The 23678-nt window shown below is 40.4% G+C and overlaps 1 protein-coding gene and 1 pseudogene across 1 annotated transcript; one reads left to right on the top strand and one right to left on the bottom strand.

Moving 5' to 3' along the window:
* Positions 1 to 5463: 5463 nt before the first annotated feature.
* Pramef8-ps1 (PRAME family member 8, pseudogene 1) lies at positions 5464 to 8114 on the top strand (annotated as a pseudogene).
* Positions 8115 to 21445: 13331 nt separating this feature from the next.
* On the bottom strand, positions 21446 to 23678 carry Pramel53l1 (PRAMEL 53 like 1). The gene is made up of 3 exons (XM_063273871.1): positions 23392 to 23678; positions 22822 to 22933; positions 21446 to 21580 (listed from the first exon to the last, which is right to left on the bottom strand). The coding sequence occupies exons 1-3, from the start codon at positions 23676 to 23678 to the stop codon at positions 21446 to 21448; spliced, it is 534 nt and encodes a 177-aa protein (XP_063129941.1).

Here is a 23678-nt window from a genome sequence, read left to right as displayed (position 1 = left end):
AATATGCAGACAACCTTGCAGCATACAGGGCAAGCTCTCTCCAGCATTCCATGCAGTTTGGAAGATAGCCAAATCTGTAATCTCACAGTGCAAGAACTGAAAGCTGGAGGATCAATTCAAGACCATCTGCAGTCATATCTTAATACAGGAACAGCCTGGACACTACATTTTGGCCGATTTCTAAATGGATCCAAAGATAAAGATTAAAAAGGAGTGTCTGACGGAGATGCTGCTCTGGACTACCAAAAATGAGGGAATATTTCATGTAGATTCAGCCTAGCATGCTTGCTTAAGACAAACTCAGGTGGGGGATGTGCTGTGCAATTGAATTTAGGTGTTCTGTAAATATGAGAGTCCTGAACTAATCCTAGAGCATTTCAAGATACCCGGCAACCACTGAGCATCTCTCCATTCCCAGTAATCCTTCACTTCTGAAAACATACTTCAACTGTCTTAAAACCATGGATGACATGTCCCTCCCTGACACACTTTATAAGTTGTTTTGAAAACTTTAGTACAGTATAGGTTTGCCTAACACATTATATTATAGCCAAAGATGACATCATATTTCTCAGTCTGTACTCACACTCACATGTTCTGGAAAGAAATGGATGTCGCCGTCTGTCTAGATCATGCGGTGATATATAATCTACTCATTTGTGAATTCCAAGCAAGGACTTTATTCCCTGACTTACAGTGTTGTGGGAGGGAAATGTTAGAGATTCCCCCCAAAACCAACATGATCTGATCTGATGCAACTCACAGCAGGATTTTTGCTCTATTAAAGCAAGTTCCACAACCCTCCCAACTCACCTTCATCATATAGGAAAGTTTCGTGGTGGGGGATCCCAAATTTTCTATCATGGCAAGGCTTTATAATAAGCAGCAAGCAGAGATAAGTGTGCAAGCATCTAATTGGAAAGCTACTATGGCCTTATCATAATTGGCATTGCTGGGAGACAAACATAAACTTAATTTCTGTTGCCCTCTTCATTTTTGGTTCTTAGACAAGGTGTGGGCTTATAACTAAAGGATGTAGGTTTGTTACAGGAATAACCTATAGATACTGGTCTGGCTGAGGGTATAACCTGGTAATGCTGGTCTTGTTGGGGATTAGCCTAGAGATTTGGTTTTGTTGAGGTGCAACTTTGAAATTTATAAAACGATGCAGTTGTTAGTTTACCTGAGTTCACACATACATCAGGTTCTCTAAAATGGAGTCTGAACATAAAAATAAGGCATTTCAGCAGCTATAGAAATCCTTGCCAAAATGTATGCATGTCATCCTCCTGCCTCAGCCTTCTGAATGCTGCCTTAGTAGAAGATGGTAAAGCATGAAGCTCAACTCTTTCTTCCAGACCAGACAAATAATTGTGTAAGGTGTTTGTCATGTCCTTTTATAATGCTGTTTTATGGTATTGTGCATGTATTTTCAATAGTACACTAAGGGCTCCAGATGACTTCCTGCTGAACAATGATGGTAATAAATGATGAAAACACAGCCAGGTGACTTGGGTCACATAGAAATCCACCCAGTAGGAAAGGAAGGCAAAGGCAGGAGGATCTCTGGGAGATGAAATTCAAAATTGACCCTATCTATAAAACACCAGACTAGCAAGTGGGCTAGAATGTTTTTTCAAGCACATACAGAGCAGGACCAAGCAACAGGATCTCAGTTTCAGACAAGTCCAGAGGGCACACTCAACCAAAACAGAATCACAAAAATAAAGAAACAAACAAGCAAACAAACAAAAATACAAGTAACCTGTCAGGCTCTCCATCCTCCTATTCTGAAGATCATGGCACAGAAGATCAAAGTCACCAGGACAGGGGTCCTTGAATCTTGATAAAACCATGCTGTCCAACCAGCTGTATCTAATGTGTTCCACCCTTGCATGGAATTCCTCAAGCACATCCTGGGCAAGCTTCTCAGAGGGACATATGGCAATCACAGAGAAGCTCTAGAGAAAAGCTTTTATGAATATAATTGCATCAGGTCTATCCTGTCTCATTAAGCCCAAAGCCTGCACCTGAAGAAATTCCTTTCTCCAACATTGGGAATTTAGAAAAAAATCCTCCATGCCCTGTGAGGGTTGATTTTTTTCCAGCTTCCTAAAAAAGAGTCACTATCTTTATCTCTGGCCAGATGTAATTGTGTGTCTTCCATTAATAACTGTGGTTCCTGTTAACTTGTCAAGGTCTAAGGTAGCCCTTAAGCTCCCTAATTACCTGCTAGTGAGCCCATCCCAGCTCAAAGTCTCCTTTTCCTTGGTCCTTTTATCCTGAAAATCTTTCTTTCCACTATAGATTTCTCTTTCCTTCTCCCAGGAGACATCCTTAACGCTTTGGAAGTAACCCTTATTCTCTTGACCCAAGGAGCTTGGACTCTGTACTGCAGTCATTTTCATTCATGAAGTCCAAGGACATGTGACTGAACTGCCTATTTAACACCCAGCTCTGATTGTAATTATATGTTTAGATGAGACAGAATTACATTGTGTAGTCTAGACTAGACTCAGTTTTGGGGCCTTCCTTCCTCAGTACCTTGAAGCTTGCATCACCACCCTGGATCATCTCTGCTGCTGTTCTCTCCATGATGAATGTCTTAGTTCATTTGTGTTTTGGTGTGTCAGCAATGGAGCCTGCATGTAGTGTAGGGAGAACTAGAACCTGAACTAGTTTCTTTCAGTATACCTGTGGTTCTCATTAGTGAATTCAGGCATGGCAGCAATTGAAATTCTAGTCTGAAACACTCAATAGCTGTAATGTTCTCTTAAGGTTTTTATTTAGAAATTTTGTTTGCTTTGTCCATTGGGGAATTTTTTTTTTGTTTTCTTTTTTGTTTTTTGAGTTTTATGTTTTCTGTTGTTGCAGTTTTTTGTTTTGTTTTGTTTTATACAGTGTTTGTTTGTTTAAAAGCTAAGGTTGTTCCTGAACTCACAGTGTACACCAGGCTGACCTTGACCTTTCAGGTCCACCTGTTTCTACCTCCCTATTGCTAGGGTTAAGGCCTGTACAGGAACCACTGCGTAAACCATACCTTGTTTGAGTCTTTGTTTGTTTTCTTGTTCTGAGAATAGGTATCTCTTTTTAAGAGCCCTATTATCTTGCAAGCCACTCTGTGAACTGATTTGGCTTGGATCTGGATGATCCCCCTGCCTCTGTCTCCTCAGTGCCCTCTTGCCCGGTTCTGGTTTAATTTTAAGACATATCCTCACTCCACAGGCTTCACAGATAAGTCTAGCCCTGAGTTCACTGAATCAGTCAACCTTCGACTCCTGAGTGGAGGAATTAAATTTGTGTTCCAACATTCCCAACATAGATGTACTGTTTTAAGAAGGTTTATTCTATGTGTAGGGGTGTTGTGCCTACAAATATGAATGGGCATCACTCACATGCCTGGTGCCAAAGAAGGTCAGAAGTGTGTTTCAGATTTTGGTGGAACTGGAGTCACAGACCAACTCAAGCAACCCTATAGGTGATGGGAATAGAGGACTGACAGGTTCTCGATCTGGGTCAGGGAACTCTATAGCCCATATCCTACTCCAGGCATCATCCCCTTGAGTAAGTCTGTTGGGCTGATCCTACTTCAAATCTCTGTTTCCTGGGGTGTCAAGGGCAGCATCTCCCTCAGAACCTACTTTTTTCTCTGTTTTTTTGTCCATTTACAGGGCAAGTTTTGTCAGGCTCTTGTTGTTCTTCAGCTTACAATTTGGCTGAAGATGACATTTAATAGAGCCTCCTACCTACAACTTTCAATTTTCAGCTTAGCAGCATGCCCCATCATGTATGCTGCACAGAGAATTGGAGACAGGACTCCAACTGCTTGACGTCCTAACATCTGACTACAGACACAGCATTCTGGCTACAATAGTTATGAAGCAAGCCATGGTCCAGTTCCACCTTTTGTGTGGCTGCTGTGGCAGTTCATTGAGAGAGCATCCACTTCAGTCCTTGAGCTTCGGTACATATTCCTTTCTCTGATGCAGTGCTTGCTTTCAAATCCGGTGGAAAAGAATATCGTTGAATTATTTTATGTCTTTAAATGGCTGCAGATTAAACCATGAGCTGAAGCAAAGTGGAGATGACTTAGGTCCCAGGAATAAAATTCAGCCAGATATGGTAATTCAGAACAGTAATCCCAGCATAAGAAGGATTCTGAGGTATGAGTATTGATAGACCTTAGACTTCTAGCACAACCTTGTCTTCAGAGCATGAACCAGTCCCTGAGACACATTGAAAACTAAGAAAACCTTAAGCAAATGAAGGAACAAATCAAAAACATGGTGTTATATGGTGAATGAACAGGTGTATGTTTGTACTTAGCCAAGAAACTTTTTTATGGGGGGCAGAGGGAGGGGCTTGTGATGAGTGGTGAGTATGCCACAACCCCTTCTGATTCAATCAATGAAATGATTGGATGTTTGCTCTAGACGGAAAAGGGTGGAGATTAAATCACAAACTCAAAATCCAGGTCCCAGTTGAAGGGTGTGGCTTCAATAGGGAGGGGTGAGCAGGGAGGTGCATTAAAGTTTCAGTGGAGCCAGAGAACACACTCAGAGACCTGCATCCTGGAAAATAGCCTGGTTTGGCTGGGACTCAGAGACCTATCTGCAGTTCTCAGACTGGTATGTAATGATTTTCACTTGGGCCATGGAGTTTGATGAAGAGAAATTTAGACTCCAGGATAGCAGAGAAATCTTCATTTCTATCTTGTGAAAGGAACACATTGATGACCTTGGGTTTCATTCCAAATGAAGTTTTAGCCTTATCTCAGGTATATTTTTATTATAGCTTGCATATTAGTGTGCTTGATATAATGTTTTGAGAAAAGGATTCTCTATGTTGTTCAAATTCTCTTAGAAGTGACCATGTGGCTCTGGGTAATGTGAAAGGCAGATCATTCTGAGTGAGGTGTTCTCTCATGTTTTGTTCGCTGAAATGATAGTCTGTGATTCACAATGCAGACCTGGCAACCATGTATCTTTGCTCTAAATTAACTCTGAATAGCTGGAATTCTACTTGTGAGTCACTCACATGTGGACATGGTCCTCTTCCCAGAAAAGGAAACCCTAAAATGTTCAGAAATATACTGACTTCATCCTGATTTCTCCAAATCAATAGTGATCTACATCAGTAGGCTTTTGTTTGTTCAATGGGTTTGTTAGAAGTGCTGTTAATTTTTCAAAATTTTTTGAGAAGGTTATACATAAAGCATTTTTACCTGAAAATCCTGTGCAATTTGTGTGATTGAAAGGCTCCCATAATAACATTGTGGGAGTCTGTCTTTCCACTCCCAGTTTAGGATAAAGAGGTAAATTGTTGACTCTACCATTGCCAGAGAAGTAAGTGAGAAGCTTAAAGGTTGATATGATACTGAAGAACTTTTTATAAACTTTGTCTTGAAATTATATTCTTTTCTGACTCCTTCCCCAGGAGACTTCTTCCTAGAGCCCATAGATAATGAGTGTTCAGAGCACAACCACACTCCAGAAGCTGGCAAGGCAGACTCTGATGAGAAATGAGGCTGTGATCATGTCCTCTCTGGAAGAGCTGCCTACAGTGCTCTTCCCAGCATTGTTCAAGGAGGCCTTTGAGGGCAGCCATAACAAACTTTTGAAGGAAATGGTGGCAACTTGGCCTTTCCCCTGTTTCCCTGTTGGGGCATTGATGAAGACACCTAACTTGGAAACCTTGCAGGCTGTCCTAGAAGGTGTAGATATGCGACTGACAAGAAATATTCACCACAGGTAAGGAGTAACGAAATACTATAGAAGGGAACACAGGAATTAGACTTTAGAGATTATGGGTCCTGGCAGAGTGTTTTCTGATGGGATCTTCAGACTCTGATACCGAAGGCTTGAAATCTATTGGTTGCTTGGAGTAAGGAGAGTTTTCTCTGGATTAGGGCTTGGAATAGACGTAGCATCACAGTAGAATGCACATAACCCTGGTATTCCCATAACCACTAATTTTGGGACTAAGGAGAAATTAAGAGTAGCTTGTTGGAAAGAAAGTGATCATGCATACAAATTAGCTCAGGGAAAGCTTCCATAGAATGTGTGGGCACATTGTACTCTTGTTGCATAAAACCTACACCATGGCAGGGTAGGGGAGAATGGCGTTTAGAGTCCTGTAGTGTAAACTGACTGAAGGTCTTGTCATGTCTTCCAATATTTCACCTTTTTCACCCTAAGCAAGGGAAAACTTCAGGTTCTGGACCTGAGGAATGTGCACTACACTTTCTGGAACATATGGGCTGATGAAGAGGATGGCAGCTGTTCTTCAGAGACCTTGGATGACAATCCGGTAGTGAAGGTCCTTCCCCGATATGCACTGAGGCACAAACTGAAGGTGGTAACTGAGTTGTGCCTCATGCCCCATCTTGAGAAAGCACAAGCATACTTCTTGAAGTGGGCCCAGCAGAGAAAGGGCTTCCTGCATTTCTGCTGTACGAAGCTGAAGATCTGGGCTATGCCTATGGACTTTATCAGAGAGATATTGAATGTCTTTCACCCAGAGCACATTGAGCAATTGGAACTGAACACTGAGTGGAATGTCTTCCAGCTGGCCCATTTTGCTCCCTTCTTTGGGCAAATGAGAAATCTTTGCAAACTGCTCCTGGCACCCCTCTACAAGAATGTATTCAAGATTGCCAATAGAACAGGAGAGAGAGAGGACAAGTGTGTCAAGGGTTTCATTTCTATGTTCTTGAAATTCAATTGTCTCCAGCATCTCTCCTTGAGTGGCGTCCATTTTCTTAGAGACCACATGAATCAGGTCTTCAGGTAAGCAAGGATGGAGGGCTGGGTTACCTAGCAGAGCAAACTTTCCTCTTCTATTTTCAGGTTTAATAGTGCAGGTTGTTTTTAAGTCAGTCAGTAGGAACAAACATTTTGGGAGTCTTTAGACTACGGAAGTTGTGTGTAATGATTCAAAGTCACAAATGAGTTCTTCTGAAGTAGAGGATTGAAGGAAGTTATGCAATAGTTCAGATCTGGTCAGGCGGGTTTGTAATTCTTTTTGGAATTGTAGGTAACCAACAACCCAGAAAGAGAAAGGGAAAATGAGCATGTAGTTAAGAGTGGCAGGACTCAGCAGCAAAGTAAGGAAGGGAGCTCTCTATGGGGTTCTGTGGGAACAGCCTTCTATCTTTCCCTAAATTCCAATGAGTGAAGGGTTTTGAGTGGCATAGGACTGAGTGACTGGGGCATGAGGAAAGGAAGACTAAATCTCGTGTTCAGAGCCTAGGATGGAATGCATCTAAGAGTAAGTCTACAAATAATTTCCCTAGATACTGTCAGGAATCTTTTAGCATAGAACTTTTTCCTCTTATAGCATGGTCCTGTAAGATAAATTGCTTCTCTGCTTGAAACTGAGAGCAACAGATCAGCTGTGGGTGTGAATGGACTGATTTTAAAAGGAAACGTCTTACATAATATCTTTGATCATTTGGCCACCTGGTCCCTTCTTTGATTTCATAAACCCCACCCCACAAAACCCATCACCATTTACAAGAGCTAACATTCTTGTCTTCTTTATTTCTAGGAGCCTGATGACACCCTTGGTGAAACTCTCCATGATGCACTACCGAATTTCACAGAAAGACTTGGATTCCTTCTCCTGCTGTCAGAGTCTCTTTCACCTAAAACATCTGGAGATGAGCAGTGTGACCTTGAGTGCTCTGGATATTATGCCTCTTAGAAGTCTCATGGAGAAAGTGGCAGATAATCTTCAGACTCTGGATTTGCAGGGGTGTAGAATGAAAGACTACCAGCTCAATGCCCTCCTACCTGCCCTCACACGATGCTCTCAGCTCGTCAAGATCAACTTCTACAACAATGACTTCTCCATGGCCATCCTAAAGGACTTTTTGCATCACTGCCAACTGGGGTAAGATCAATGTGGAACAATAACCTGCCCCTCTGGAGTGCTATGATGAGTTAGCTCATGTCTGTAGAGAAAGGTTTGCCCAACTTTGTCAGGAGCTCATGGATACACTTGGGACAATAAGGCAGCTCAAGAGCATTCCTTTTGCTACAAATATGTGCCACAAATGTGGTAAGCAGTGTGTCTATGGACGGGAGAACAGAACTTGTAGTTGCCAGCTGTAAACATGGGTACCGGACTACTAGGTATGAATAAATGACAGGATTCTGACACAACTCTAACCTGGGGTGCTCACTGATTATGATTTCAGACACTGCTTAGATGGGTGAAAACAAAAATCATGTACAGAAACTGGGATCTTGGAAGCTAAGCTTGACAAAGGAAACGGTCTGATGGACCATGGAAACAGGGGCCTTGTGGAGTCAGAAACACAACTTGGCCATTTTCACGATCTGTAGTCTGGACAGAGTACCTAGAGTCTTTGTAGTTTACTTTTCAACTTTTTGTTCTTCACTGAAATATTCAGTGAATAACTAGAGCATGTGGTCTTTTTTAGATGTCATTAATGTTGTCATATTTGAATAAAGTATCTAAATTTAAGGATTCTGTAACAGATACTATCTGGAGAGGGTAAAAATGAACAATTTAGTGCCAGGCATGTACGGATTCAAAATCTTGGGCAGGTGGATAAAGTCATCAGCTAAGGTGGTTCACATATGGAAATTTAGGTGGCCGGTCATACAGAAAAGTGATACAAACAACCTCTGTTTCTCACACTCTTTTTCTCTTCCCCCTCATCACCCTGGCTTCCTGACTACGTGTCATTACACAGGCCTTGTTGCTTTGAACCAGTGAACCTGCTGCTCCTTGCTCACAATAAACTCCCTTAATACTCATCAGATAAACAAAGAAGCAAATGAACAAACAGCCAGAGGAAGTCATAGACTAAAAGAGATGATTCTTGTTTTCAGAGCACACATTGCTTTAAAAGGTCATCAAAGATTTTTTTTCAAAAGTAATACCATCAGGTGGCTCTCAGCTATAACTCAGGTTTCAGGAGGTAAGCACTTTTTCAAGCCTCTGTGGATCCCACCTTTAACATTCACAATATGCAGACTATATGTATACACACTTATTTGAGAAAGTCTTGGAATAAACCCTCGATTTAACAAAGTCTTAAAAAGTAAACTAATAATTTGGAGTGAAGATGTTGAGTAAAGTCTGCTTGCTTGAATTTTGTGTGTCTCAATATTATTTCTCATACAAGGAAAAGAGTATGTGGACTTTCAGGTTTTTCTGTCGAGTTCAATTAGTGAGTGAGAGCCTAATTTCCTCTGGGTTCTAGTTTGAGATCTCCAGCCTGGAAGACTGAAAAGTACTAGGCATTTGTATTAGGACACCCTCTGACTATCTGTTTTCCTATTTTTTTTTCTATTTATTTTTTGAGCCCACAGTCATGCAAATGCACAGACCACAGAAGTGTGACTCAAAAAATAGATAGAGTTTCAGTCTAATTTTCCATTTCAACATTGATACAAAATTCTATATACAATGCTGAGAATTTAACTACAAGAACACATCAAGAACATAATCTATCTTGATACAGTATGCTTCTTCCCAGGGATGCAGTGATGGTTCAACATAGAAAAATACAGCAGTATACTACACCATATATACAAACAAATAGAAAAGTCCAAATGGTCATCTCATTAGATGCTGAAATTCGTTTTGACAAAATCTAGTACCCCTTCATGATAAAAGTGTTTTGTAGACCAGAAATAAAGGCATAAACGTAAAGACAGTAAAGTCAATATACAGTAAGCTGACAACTAACCTCAAATTCAATGGAAAGAAAGGTAAAGAAATTTGACTAAAACCAGGGACAAGACAGGGAAGTCAACTCTCTCCCTATCTCTTCAATATAGAATTTAATGTCCTAGCTAGAGCTCTATGACTACTAATGCCAATTTCGGGGAATCATTTTGGACAGGAGGAGCTCAAAGTATCTCTATTCACAAAAGAATTCAGAGTATAAATAAAAGACACTCCAACCTCTATGAGAGAGCTGCTTCAGCTGATAAATACCCTCACAAAAGTGACTAGATAGAAAATTAAGTCAAATACTACAGAAATGCTCCTTTACACGAGAGATGAATGGGAAAAGAAAGAAATTTGGGAAACAATATGATCTTAAAATATGGAAGCAGTTTCATGAATTTCTTACAGTAATAACTCAAATGTTTTAATTTAAAGCAGTTCTTAGATATATTGGTAAAAAATTAAAATATTTACATTGATGGAAACGTTAGTCAGTGGTTTTAACAAAGCTGAGCACTCTCATACTTGTCTCAGATGGCATCTGAAAACATTCTAAATCCCTTTGATTGATGGTAATTGGGAACTTAACTTTAATACATTATAAAGTTTGAAAACATCTTTTAGTGCACTAGATTCTGTTTTAATTGTTAGTGACAAGTTGTTCAGTGGGACATGTGGGGAGAGACAAGGTAGAATTATTTAATGCACTAAAGCTTCTCCAAGAGAGCAATGTCCGGTCTCTTGCCTGAGGCATTCCATCTTCCCCATGTCATTGAATGCCAGTCAGCCAGCCTCTGGAAACTGAGCACCTTCCCAGGAATTCCTTCACAGCCCTTCTCACTGAGCGGAAGTACATTAAAATGAATGTGTGAAGAAATTCTGAAGGAAGCACTTGTATCATCTTATAGGAATCTCAGAGGAAGACAGGTGAGCTGTATATAACAAAAGGTACCAGGTGAGGAAGGAGATAAGGAGTGAGAGTCATGTCTGTATAGTAAGGGTCAGCAATGGAGGTCTGCACATACAGTAGAAAAAGACAGATGGGGGTCTATAGAAGGGAAAGGCATTTAGGGAGCTGCGACATGCTGCGCCTCAAAGATGGCGCTGGTTTCTGCCTTCCACCCTCCCAAGGGTAAGCGCTCCTTGTAGTAAACAAGTCCTTACTTGGCTATGCCTGCCTGGCCTGCTAGCTTCTGTATAGTGACAGCCTATCTGCATGCCCCACGTGGCACATTGGGGTTGTTTGGCGTTGGGTACTTAAGCTAATGTAGGGTGTTCCCCGGGGTAGTAGTAGAAGATTGTATCAAGGTTCCTGAATAAACTTCTTGAAGAAGATCTCCTCTGGTCGTGTCTTCCGTGCTGGTCGAGGTTCGGCGCGACAAAGGCAAAATGTCCACAGAATCTCAGCAAGCACATTGAGAATTTACACAGGATTTGGTGGGGAAAATTTACCACTTTGAGTTAGAACTCAGGGAACAGACTGATTTGGCAGTGCAGAGAACTAAGCAATTGGTAGTGAAAGGGGAATGTAAGAACATCATCTCATTAAGGGGTTAATCACACCTCCCATCTTTGAGAATCCTCAGGTAAAGCAGCTCTCTTTAGGCATGGTATTCTTGGTAAAGTGATTGACAGGTCCAGTTTAATTAACTGGTAAGATAGAGGGATAATGTAAAGGAATCTTCTTAACTTTGATACAGATTGCAATAACAGGGCTACCCCAGAGTCAGAGGTCCAAACCAGACCATATTCTATGCCCAAGAGAAAGTAACTTTCCTTTAACTACTCTTAAGAAACTCTAATTAATCTGCCTCATCCCTAGTATGGGCAATAATACTTGCTGTGATGAAATATATTTAAAGAATCAGTTTACATGTAAAAGGTGTTCCTTGACTCACATTTTAAGGGAATACTGTTCATCACTGTAAGGATAACAAAGCGGCAAGAGTAAGGCAACTGGTCAGCATGTGTTCATAAGCAGGGAGAAGTGAAAAGCAAGGGTCATAATCAGTTTGCACCCTCTTTCTTATTCTCTTATTACGCTAGCATATGGGGCCATGATCTTATTCTATGAAAGACCACCTCATTATTCCAAGTATAGCATCTGTCCAATGGCTCTTTACACAACTCTGTCAGGCATGTTTCCTTGAGGGGTCTAAAGCAAACCAAGGTGACAATGTTAACCATTATATAATTTTTTCTTTTGTTGTTGCAATGGTTTGTTGTTTTGGGATTTGATACAGTGTCTCTGTGTAGATTTGCCCATCCATGAAATCTGCAGACCAGCTAGGTCTACAACTATCAGAGCTCTGCCTGCCTGTCTGTCTCAGGATGCTGGTATTCAAGGTGTGCTCCACCAACCCCAAACCCCTTAATTTTTCTTAAGACCCAGAGTAGAATACTAGGTGTTTTCAGTGAACGTGGAGGAAAGATGCAAGACTGTGATGAAAGCCATAAAATATTTCCAAGTAGTTGATATCTCAAGACCCTTGAAAGTCAGGGAATGGAATACCCACAGGTGAGAGCAAGTTGTACTTTTTAGTATGTAGTATTCAAACTTACAAACTTTCAAACTTTAACTCAATCCATAAACTAAGTCTCCTGAATTCCCAGAGGCCTCTCTGTTAGGTGATTAGAGCCTTCCTAATTGACATTTAGTTTTGGAAAAACTTTACACATCCTCGCAATGCCAATCACAACATCCACTGGTCTACTTTTGGTGTTTAAGTTCAGTGTCATGGCTAAATTGGTTGATGGGATTTAGAATTGCTATGCAAACTCACATGTGATTGTTTCTGAAAACCTGTGCCTGAGCAGGAATGTGAACTTACTATAATGGGAGTGGCATCATCTAATGTTGTAGAGTCCAGTCACGAATTAAAAAGAAAAATGAAGCTGAGCACTACATTTATCTATCTCTGCTTCCTGTTTGGATGCACTGTTACCAGGTCTCTCCCCTGTTTCCCACAATACCATGCTGGAGAGCATCCCGAGAACAGTTGGCTAAATCAAACTCCTTCTTAAGGTGATTCTTGTGAGGTTTCTGATGACAGTAATTGTTAGGAGAGGTGCTAAGGCTAAGAGTCTGAGACCTGATTGACCTAAAATGTCAGCTGTGAGCCATAAGCCAATTAAATAACTTATCAGGACAGGAGATAATGAGTTGACTGAGCATTTGGTGATCACAGACCCAGAACAACACTTCCAGTAATATCCACAGTTATCAGGCAAGAAATGCCAAACAGGAGCACTGGTTCTTGATCTCTTGTGTGACCATTCTTGCCTGAGGGTCATAAGGGAGAGTCTGACTAAATCTCCTGTGCAGACAGAAATCCCTTCTGGGGAAGAACTTTTAGAATCACATAATGAAATTTTAATGAGGTTAAAATGACTAATATCTGCTGCCAAATTTTCTTCTGTCAATCCACTAAATCATTGGCTCTCACCTTGTGGTTCAGGACTCTATTGGAGTCCCATATTAAATATAGTGTATATCAGACATTTATATTACAATTAATAACTATCAAATTACTGTTAAAACCTAACCTTGGGTGGGGAAATACCCTCATAGAGGAAGGGTATGTAGGGATGGTATAGTGTGTTTATGGACAAGAAACTGTGTAACAGTATTCAACTTGAAATGTAAACTAAAAATATCCAATAAAAATATTTTATAGGGGAGGCCTTCAGGTCACAGCTAATTGTGGATTTGAATGAACAATTTGGGTGGTGTTCGATTGAAACCATATTTCTAGTCCAGTGCGGAGGGGTGAAGGTTGTATAAATTGAGGCTTATTCTTAGGAAACTATTTTTAATATTAAGAACTGCTGTAATTGTTTGTGTGTGTGTGTGTGTGTGTGTGTGTGTGTTTGTGTGTGTGTGTGTGTGTGTGTTGTGAGGGTAGAACAGGAAAGTTAAGAAGGAGTAAAAAAAAGGAAGAGAGAGATGTAACTATATTCCCAAAAATAAAATATTATATCATTTACTATAAGAAAAGTGCTGATAAATCCAAATACCAAAGTCAAGAAGTCTCAAAGTCAAGACATCTTCATAAATTTCTACACATTAAGAACAGACATTCTGCTGTGTACAGATCCATAACTGATTCTGTACTCTCAGTAGGGAATTTGACCTAGTGCACTTTTCTACCACCCAACCTGAAAATCCCATGACAGAATTGAATGAGAAGAATCATTGGATGTAGATCCTCTTTCACAACTTATGTCAATCAACGCCATTCTGTCTTTCCTAATCCCCAAATATTTAGTCCTTTTGTCCTCGTTTCTACTGATTAGACTGTATCTACATGACTAGTCATTTACATGTTTGGGGAGATTCCACCTATGAAAGAGAATCTGCATTTTTCTTTCTTTATGACATTGGGTGATCTCTCTTAGTGTTGGTCCTTCCATTTCTCTGCATTTTCTGCATATTTTAGAACTTAATTCTTCTTTAGAGCTGAATACTATTCAATTTTGTCTTCATATCAAACTTTCTTTTACCATATGTTGATATATAAATAGTTGGAGTGTAATTTGGTGCTATAGTGAAGAGAGCAGCAATAAACATTGGGATGTAGAGCACCTCTGTAGTCGGGTATTCAATCCTCTGTGTTCATGCCCAGAAGTGAAATGCTGGATCATATACTATTTCTAGTGATGCAAATTGAGCCAAGTCCTCTGAAAGTGTAGACAATGTTATTAACCAAAGGGTGGTCTCCACATACACACCACCATTTCTTTCTTCTTTTTTTTTGAAATTAAAATATATTCCTAGTGGCAACCCTCCCCCAGCCAGGCCATAGCTCCTCAGACTTCTAAATGTTTCACTAACTTGAGAACAGGAATTCGGATCTCCGAAGCTAAAGGCAGCATCATATGCATACCTTCACAGATGGTTCAAACTCTAAACTAAGCATCATCTTATAGTTCATTATCTCTGACATAAAATATTGCAGAAAGAAGGAGGGATTGGGGTAGACACTTGTTTAGTAATATCTTTAATAAAATGAAGACTTTCCGAAGGTAATGTTGCTTTTTCTTGTAACTCATCTTCCTTCGTCTTCTAGATTATATATATATATATATATATATATATATATATATAACAAAACAACAACAAAAACAAACTGTAACACAAACTTTCTGTTTGTGCAGAATTGAAAAATTGCTATTTGTATTTCAGTCCATGATCAATTACTCCATTATTAGACTTGACGATGGTGCAGCACATATCTCTATAGAGGCTACAGTCATCAATTCCTTATGTCCCTCTAAGAATCAGTCCCTCTGGTGTCTGTGATTGGGAGATTAAGTCATGTGACACTCCCTTAGCAGCACAGGCTCTGGGAGAAGAGTTGCTGTGGTATAGAGACTCCTGTGGACACTCTAAAAAGGGTTCAAAAGATTTTAGGAGTAGGCATGCAGATGTGCACAACTGTGAAGGTGTACTTGTCCTTCGAATGAGAGTTGAGAGAACTCAGGTTTACACCTGTTTAGTTGATGAGAACAGACAATTTTGTTGACTCTAAAATTGAGAATTACCTTACCTCTATGATTAGGAATATACCTCCTCTACACACCTGCCCAAACCACTGATTATGCATTCATTCCTATAGTACTGTTTGTAAATTTCTTAGTACAAGTAATGGTGGATTCACAGTTGAGTTGTTTCGCCTTTTCTCCTGTGGAGTCCAGGTACTCCCTCTTGGTAAATATGTTTTATGCTCAATTTTGAAGAAAGGGACGGAGGTCCCCTCCCACAGCATTTGCCTGTCATTTGCTTCTCTGTCAGTCCTTCCTCCCTTAAGGAGGTATGTTATCTGGTCTGACATCAATGTTTAACAATCCTATCCTACCTTGTCAATTTAATGAAAATTTACATTTTGCTCAAAACCTTTGAAAAAGGCACAAAAATGGTGATGTTTGCCTATTCTTGAGAATAATTTTGTTTTTGTCTTTCCTGGGACGATTGAAAAGGAACATGTATTTACCACTCCTCCCCATACAAAGAGTCTGGGAGCAGAACAAAGAAAGATTGCATGCAGCGAAGGTAAAGAACAGCTCAAGTTTTCCTGAGGTTTTTGCAAAACACACCTTTGAGTTTCAGTAGCTCTAAATTTGTGTAGCTGTCCTCACATTATGGCTACTCCTGACAGCTTAGGACATGGTCTCCAGTGAGTCTGATTTTTCTTTTCTTCCTTCTCCAGGAGGGTTTGTTAATACTCCCATTTAACCTTGATGTCCGATGTGTAATTCTCTTTTCTTGTGGGACTCCAGGTCAAGAACTGCTGAAGGTTACACAGTTGCATCTGTTCCTCATGGCATCAGTCACATCAAGCTTGTCAATGCTGCATTGATCAGTTTAACTGCATGAGCACAATGCCTTCTTCCCCTTGGATGACTCAGCCTCCATAAGAGCTTCTCAATTCTATAGAATGCAGCTATCAATGGACTATTATTTTTCTGCTTCAGAAAATCCATGTTTTGTACAATGATTCTTCCTGGCTGGGAGTGCAGAAACTGGGCAAACTTAAGGCTTTGAAGAAATCCTGTGACAGATGTCAATCACTTGTCCAGCAAAGGGCAGGACTGACACACAATAAAAATGGTGCTTGGCTTGTGTGTTATCAACCAGGTCTAGGCTAAGAAGTCCCTGTCTATACCATGCCCCTCAACACTTGCAAGCATGAACAGGGGTTGTCTCTTATTGAACTTTGTTACATTTCTTTGGAAACTTTTCCCCTAGCTGGTGTGCCTTGTTTGGCCTCAGTGGGAGAGGATTCATTTAGTCCTCATGCAACTTTGTGTGACAGAGCAGTATGATACCTAGTCTGGGTGTGGCCTGGGTGCCTGTCCTTCTCAGGGAAGAATGGGAGCAGGAAATGAGGGAAAATCGTCAAAGGATAAGACTGGGAGTAAAGCAAAAAAAAGATGTGATCAGGTGGTAAAGTGAATAAATGAATTAATGAAAATCAAATAAAATGATGAATGGGGAGTTCGCTATGTTTAACATTTAATCTTTGTCCACTGAACCTCAATAGTAACAATTGCTCCTTGAAACAAGTTATCAACTTATATTTTCAGGGAACACTTTTAATAATATTAAAAAATAACGAACCATCCAATTGTTTTGCTCCAAGAAAACTTGTGAGGATTGTTGTTAAGCTTGGTGGGTATGGTTAGTATGCACTTAGAAAAGATAATTAGTATATGTATAATGTACGATGAATGTAGTTTCTTTCAGACATGACCCTACAGACATAACTAGGGAAGGTTATATTTATTTTAGATTCTTATCTTCTGTCCTCTGTACATTTTTTGTTCTCCTCTGTTATCAATATATGCTTAAAGATTATACTATAAAACATCTTTCAAATTTTTATTATTTTGACTTTTATTTACTTATGTTGCACAGCTTTTTTAGCGTCTCTATCTTTTTGTAGGAGTCAAGCCTATTAAGTAGTTTTTTTTTTAACACACATGGACGTATAATCAGAAGCAGATGGAAAACAAAGAAGGGTCCCATAAGGGAAGATATCAGAGTAGTCATCCAAGGAGATCTACTAAACCAGCTCTCGAACCATCCCTGACGTGCTTCTCTGTCTGTCTTTTGTCTAACCTTTCTCTAAGTTTATTCATGGAGTCTTTAATTACTCCTGAATGGTCTGCATAGAAGCAACATTCTTCTTTCAGTGTAGCACACAGACTCTTTCTTTAAGGAATATCAGGTCTAATCTTTTCCTATTTTGAAGGACTACCTCTGAAAGGGAGGTTAGGTATTCTTGGAGGTCAGCTAAAAAGTCCTTCCCTCTTTTTATATCTGAGTCAATGGCAGTCTGAATTCTCTATAAGCCTTGTATTGCAGGGCAACAGCAGATGTCCTTGTGCTGCCCTTGCAGCACCTAGATAGCCTTAAGTAATTCTCAACTCTTTTTTTTACTAAGTCTTTAGCATCAGGATTCCAATCTGGACACTATCTAAACCTACACACCAAGGTCATGACTAGCTTTTAGAACTTCTAAACTTATACAGATTGTGATCCCTGAGGCACAGTCCCAAGAAGTGTTAGGAGTACTAACATATGTAATGTTACATCATTTGTAATAGAAATCAAGCCTATCCCCACATCTATCTCGATAGAACCCAGGGCAAACATGACATTAAGTCTAGGGAGCTTTTTGAAGATCTGAGTTTCCCTCTAGGTCCCAGCTCTCAGCCCCAACAGCTAGTACACGGCTGGTGAGGGCTGAGAATTGATGGCTGTCAGGGTGGTCAGCAGCACCAGGTACGGTCCTTTCCAGTATAGCTCGAGTGTCTGGGCTCCGTGTCGTTATATGTAGCTGTAGTCTCTGACCTGGAACTGATGAGATGTCTCGAGGGTCCCTGGGGTATAGGCTGCTGCCAGCTGTGACCAGACTTCTTTCTATATCACCTGTAGGTCTTTTAGCCTTCAGGGGTATTGAAGTCAACAGTCAGGAGTGAGGGCCTTCCATCCATGTCTGGAACATTCTTTTCTGGCCTCTAGTAGGATTCTGTCTTTCCTCAGTGGTAAAGAAGATCTGTAACAGTTGCTCCAAGGGGTCTTCAGAGTCTGGGGTAGTCTCGAACATCAGGGACGAGCCCCCAAATAAAAGATCCCCGTAGAGAGACCCTTTCTAAAGTCGCGGGAAATCGCGGACCCCAGACACAGAGAGACCATTTTGGATGTAATAAGCAAAGGCAAGGTTTATTACGGAGATCTATTATGGGGATCTCCGGGTCGACACGTATCCTGCGCAGGAGACAGAGGTGTCGGCCGTTGCACAGCTTTTGTTCTATTCCAGAGCAGGGATAAGACAAAGTCAAGAGAGATGAGAAGGAAAGTGCGGAGGAACTCTAGCTGCCTGTCAAGGAGAAGTTTCTTGAATGTTATATTAGGTATTGAAATAAGTAGATAGAGTGATATTGAATTTCTGCTCTGAAGGCTCAACCTGTAGGGTGCTGAGATAACTGTTATGTATTATTCAACCCTTTTTAATGCGGTTCACAAATCCAATGAATGGATAGACAAACACTATATGAAGTAAAGCACATCCAGACATTTCATGGAATGACTCAGGACATTGGTATTGGTTTAGCAGATCTACTTAGTGATTATCTTAAAAAATAAACCAATTTGTAAGTCATCAACATACTCATGTGCACAAAACATCTGAAAGGCAACAAATTAAAGAATGCTGAACTGGTAAGCTTTTATGCAAAAACAAACAAAACAAAACAAAACAAAACAAAACAAAAAACCACCAGTTTTCTTGTGATTATGTTTCCAGGAGTACTATTTCCAGTGTCAAATATGGGCATCGAGGGATCATGGCTCAGTAATTAAGATTCCTCGTTGACCTATCAGACAACCTGAGTTCAATTCTGGATAACCATCTGGCAGCTCAAACCATCTTCGGGTTCTGATGCCTTTTTCGGTCATGAAAGCATTCAAATAGAACACAAATATACATGCAATTAATGCAGAAATCAATGATGTATATTGACAAACTCCTAATTTCCCCTCACTCACTCTTGATGCAGGAGGTCAAACACTGGATACCAGAGCAAAGCAGCCTATTGTTCACCAATTGAGCTCAACAGACACACCTGAAACTCCACATGCTCTCTTCACAGAACTCTACATCACCATACCCATTTTAATTAGTAGGCCATTTTTTTATTTCTTTGTGGAATTGATTTATTTTTATTTAAAGACTTCAGGTAGGCATATATTTGCCTGTGTATTATTAAGTTTTGTGCATGTGAATTTGGTAACTACAAGGACCAAAAAAGAGGGTTTTATCACCTGAAGCCTGAGTTTCATTTGAGAGCTACCTGATTATAACAACAGAAATCAATCTTTGGTCCTCTGCAACACTAGCATGTACTCTTAACCTGTGAGCAATCTCTCTCGAACTATAGGTCATTTGTTTTAAGAATATGAAAGCATGTTTACTCTAGGTCAATCTTAGGTGAGTTCACTGGTCCCAAGGAATAAGGCCAGTGAACTGGATATGCAGACAGAAGGACAGGTTGTAGGTTAAGAGAGAAAGAAGGAGCCTGAGAGAAATTTCTTGTTCTATTTTGTTTTTTTTTCTCTTCTTGTGTACCTTAGCATTGATGTCCACATGTTCTTCATGGGAAATGAAAACATTATTCACCTTCCCTAGAGTGTGAAATGTGATATTCCTGGCATCGATGCTTTTATTTTGACTTCTCTCCAGAGGGCATTTTTTATTGAGTCCTTAAATTTAGAGCCATTATTCAATTCAGACAATCACAATGATATTTAAATAGGGAACTGATGATCTATGTGTTTCACAAATATTCTACAATAAATTATTTTATTGATAGTTCACTATACAGTAAGGAATTATAATGACTAGACTGAGGATGATATTTCCTTTTTGTTACAACTCAAGATTTAGAATAGCATTCTTTGTAAAGTAAATGCTTTATAGTACAGTGACCTGCATATTATTGGACAACTTTACATAAAGTTTGGGTACTATGTAGAATTTGAGAGTTCACAGGAATAAAGTTCCAGAGACAAGTGGCATAAACGTTGTATGTAAGGGTTCCCAGTAGTAATCTCATGGAGACATGACATAAAGATCAAGTCTGGAAAGCCTGTTTACTTTGCCCTGGGTTGTCTTCTTCCTTCGGGCATCTCTGATGGGTTCAAAGTGCCTCTGGTCTAAATGTACTGTATTTTCATCGTCTCTAATCCATTTAATCCCACTTCATTGGAGCTGTGTCTATGTTGCTCACTTTAGTTTAAATGCTTACTGCACATAACTGATCAGCCACACAAGAGGGTTGTAAATGAAGATGAGGAAAAGGACAAGGGAAAGAAGTGTCAACAAAACCTTATTTTATACATGCCAATTTCACCCTGAACTTTGCTGCACTCATGTAATACTAGTGTCTTTCTTTTCGGGACCCACTCAACCTTCCAGACCCTAACCTGGTAGCAAGGTTGGTAACAATCAAAGACCTCAGAGAGAAACATCCAGTTGAATAATTACACAATAAAGCATCCTGTCTGGGCGGAAGCTGTATAAAAATGCCAAACTGTGTTTCTGATGTGACAAGGCCTTTCTTTCCACAATATATTTGTCTGTTCCCCATGTCCAGCTTAGCCTTCAAGATTCCAGTCACTGTACATCATTTTATTTTCAACCATCTGAGCAGTGTCAGAATCTGTAGCCTCTTAGGACCCAGATGAGAGATGTGTCTTAAGCCTGTTGTTTATTCAAATACGGGAGTCCTATTTCCCAATTTACTGCCAGCAAAAAAAAGTCTGGACGCATTGTGAGAGACACAGAGCTTACCACATCTTTGGCAGGTATCTGTAGCAAAGGAGATGCTCTTGGGCTGCCTTATTGCCCTGAGTGTATCCATGAGCTCAGTACAAAGTAGGGCAAATCTTTCTACAGAAACTTGAGCCGAGTCATCATAGCACTCCAGAGGGGCAGGGTATTGTTCCACATTGATGCTGCTCCAGTTGATGGTGTGCTGCAAAAGGTCTTTCAGAATGTGCATGGAGATGTTATTGCTGTAGATGTGGTCCTTGGTGAGATGAGAAAAATGTCTGAGGGCAGGTAGGAGGGCATAAAGCTGGGAGTCCGTCATCCTACACCACTGCAAATCCAGAGTCTCAAGAGTGTCTGCAAATTTCTCTAGGAGACCTCTCAGAGGCATAATATCCAAATCATATAAGACCACTCCTCTCAAATCCAAATGTTTTAGCTGAAATAGGATTTGACTTCGGGATAGGGAATCCAAGTCTTTCTGTGAAATTAGGTAGTAAGTGATTGAAAGGGTCTCCAAGGGAGTCATCAGGCACCTAGGGATAGAACAGGGGGTTAGTTCTGGCTATTGGTGTTGTAGACATTTGGCTGGAATGTACAGAGTAGTAGAAGGAACCAGATGCCCCAAGGTCAGTTTAACTAAATGATCAAGGACATCATTTTGGATGCTTCCTGATGGAAATTGTTCAGTCCTGCCCACCCCACAGTTCATCTACTGGCTTCACTCTCAAACTGAAAACCAGTTCAACTCATAAATCCAGAAAGGTCACAGAAAAACTTCCATCCTAAGGAAGTCCTGATAGCATCTTGATATTTGCTATGTGCTCACTGAGTCTGAATTCTATCCTTCCCTCTGAAGTCACCCTTGCTCTCATTTACAGCCAAAGTTGTACCCTGTGTGCCATGCACTCGGTGCTACTTGAGATCAAAAGATTTCACCCATGGGAACTGGGGTAAGATAGAAGTATGTTTTCTCAGATTTGAGCATTATAGTTCAGGTTCACACTGTGCTACTAAGTCCTCCAAATCCTGGCTATCATCCCTGGAAGAATTAAAGCCCACTGTTACTATTACTCTTAATTCCAAGTCAATTCTCTCATTCATGAGTGCTGATCTGAGACACTGATTTCACTTGTAAAATTTACCTTGTGTAACAGTATACATGAATACAGTACATAAAAATCCCGAGTCTCATTAGCCTCTGAATGTTTGTTCCTAGTGACTGCTGACAGCATGAACCACTAATCTTTAAGACAGGAGAGACAAATTTGCTTTGGTATCTGACCCAGCTCTTCATTCTTACTTACCCTAGGACTTGATTCATGTGATCTTCAAGAAAATGGACACAGAACATGCAGAGATGCTGCAGACAATTGAATTTGGAGAACTGAGATATAAATTTCTTGATACACTTGGCTTCTCTGTCTCTTGTTCCATTGCTATTGGAGAACATGATCCTCTGCAGGGGCTTCAGGAAGGCTTTGTAGAGATTTCTAATCTGTCCAAAGTAGGGAGCAAAATGTGCCAGCTCTAACAGAGTCCACTCAGTATGCAGTTCAAATTCTGTGATATGCTGTGGATCAAAAACCTTCAGGATCCCTCTGATAACACAGACTGGTAGATTCCAGACCTTCATCTTTGTACAGCAGAAATGTAGGGAGTCCTTTGTCTGCTGGGCCCACTTCAACCAGCATGTTTTTTCTTCCTCCAGGCAGGACCAGATGTACAGTTCAACTATGACCTTCACACGCTTCCTTAGTGCATATCTGGGAAAGACTTTCACTACTTGCTTTTCTTCTGAGTTCTCTGCTGAACAGCTGCTGCCAGCCCATATGTTCCAGAAATCATGGTGCACATTTCTCAGGTTGAGAACCTGCAGTTTTGTTCTCCTGTGGGTAGAACATATGAATGTCATGATACTCTGAATCAACTTTTACCACATATATGTAAACTCATTACTTCCCCCTGCTAAGATGTATATTTTTAAGGCACCTCATATCCAAACTGGACTCAGGCTTGCTCCACATGCTTTCCCAGACTTCTGTCCACTTAATTACTTTTCTTTCACTAAGGTAAACCTTATTTCTCCATATTCACTTTATTAGTGTTTGGGGGAATGCCAGGGATATGCTCATTCTACTCTGAGGCTATATTTACTCTAGTCCATATTCTATTATAATCCATATCCAGCCTCCTTAGGACAAGTAAAGAGCTTTCATGGACCATGTATTCCTGCATGAAGATGCTATCAGAATCTCCTGATCCACATATAACCAAGATAACTGCCCTGACAATCTCTACCGTATAGTCCATGTGCTCTCTTCTATAGTAATTGATTATTCCTTACCTGGGGTGAAACTTTCTTGTCAGTTGCATGTCTACTCCATCTAGCACAGCCTGCAAAGTTTCCAGGTTAGGTGTCTTCATCAATGCACCCACAGGGAGACAGGAAAAAGGCCAAGCTGCCACCATTTCCTTCATGAGGTTGATGTGTTTTCCAGTGAAGGCCTCCTTGAACAATGCTGGGAAGAGGACAGCAGGCAGCTCTCCCAGAGAGGACATGGTCACATCTTCATTTCTTAGCAGAGACTGAATTGCCAGCTTCTCGAGTGTGGGTGGTGTCTGAACACTCAT

Source organism: Rattus norvegicus, chromosome 14 (assembly GCF_036323735.1).
Source record: "Rattus norvegicus strain BN/NHsdMcwi chromosome 14, GRCr8, whole genome shotgun sequence".
Taxonomy (NCBI): domain Eukaryota; kingdom Metazoa; phylum Chordata; class Mammalia; order Rodentia; family Muridae; genus Rattus; species Rattus norvegicus.
The sequence above is the reverse complement of the archived record's forward strand: the minus strand, read 5'-3'. Positions and strand labels throughout refer to the sequence as shown.

Coding starts and splice junctions, on each gene's coding strand:
- Pramel53l1 (XM_063273871.1), bottom strand. CDS start 23,678: ATGAGTGTTCAGACACCACCCACACTCGAGAAGCTGGCAATTCAGTCT. Junction 22,934..23,391: donor ACAAGAAAGTTTCACCCCAG/GTAAGGAATAAT, acceptor TTCTACCCACAG/GAGAACAAAACTGCAGGTTC. Junction 21,581..22,821: donor AAGAAAAGCAAGTAGTGAAA/GTCTTTCCCAGA, acceptor TTCTATCCCTAG/GTGCCTGATGACTCCCTTGG.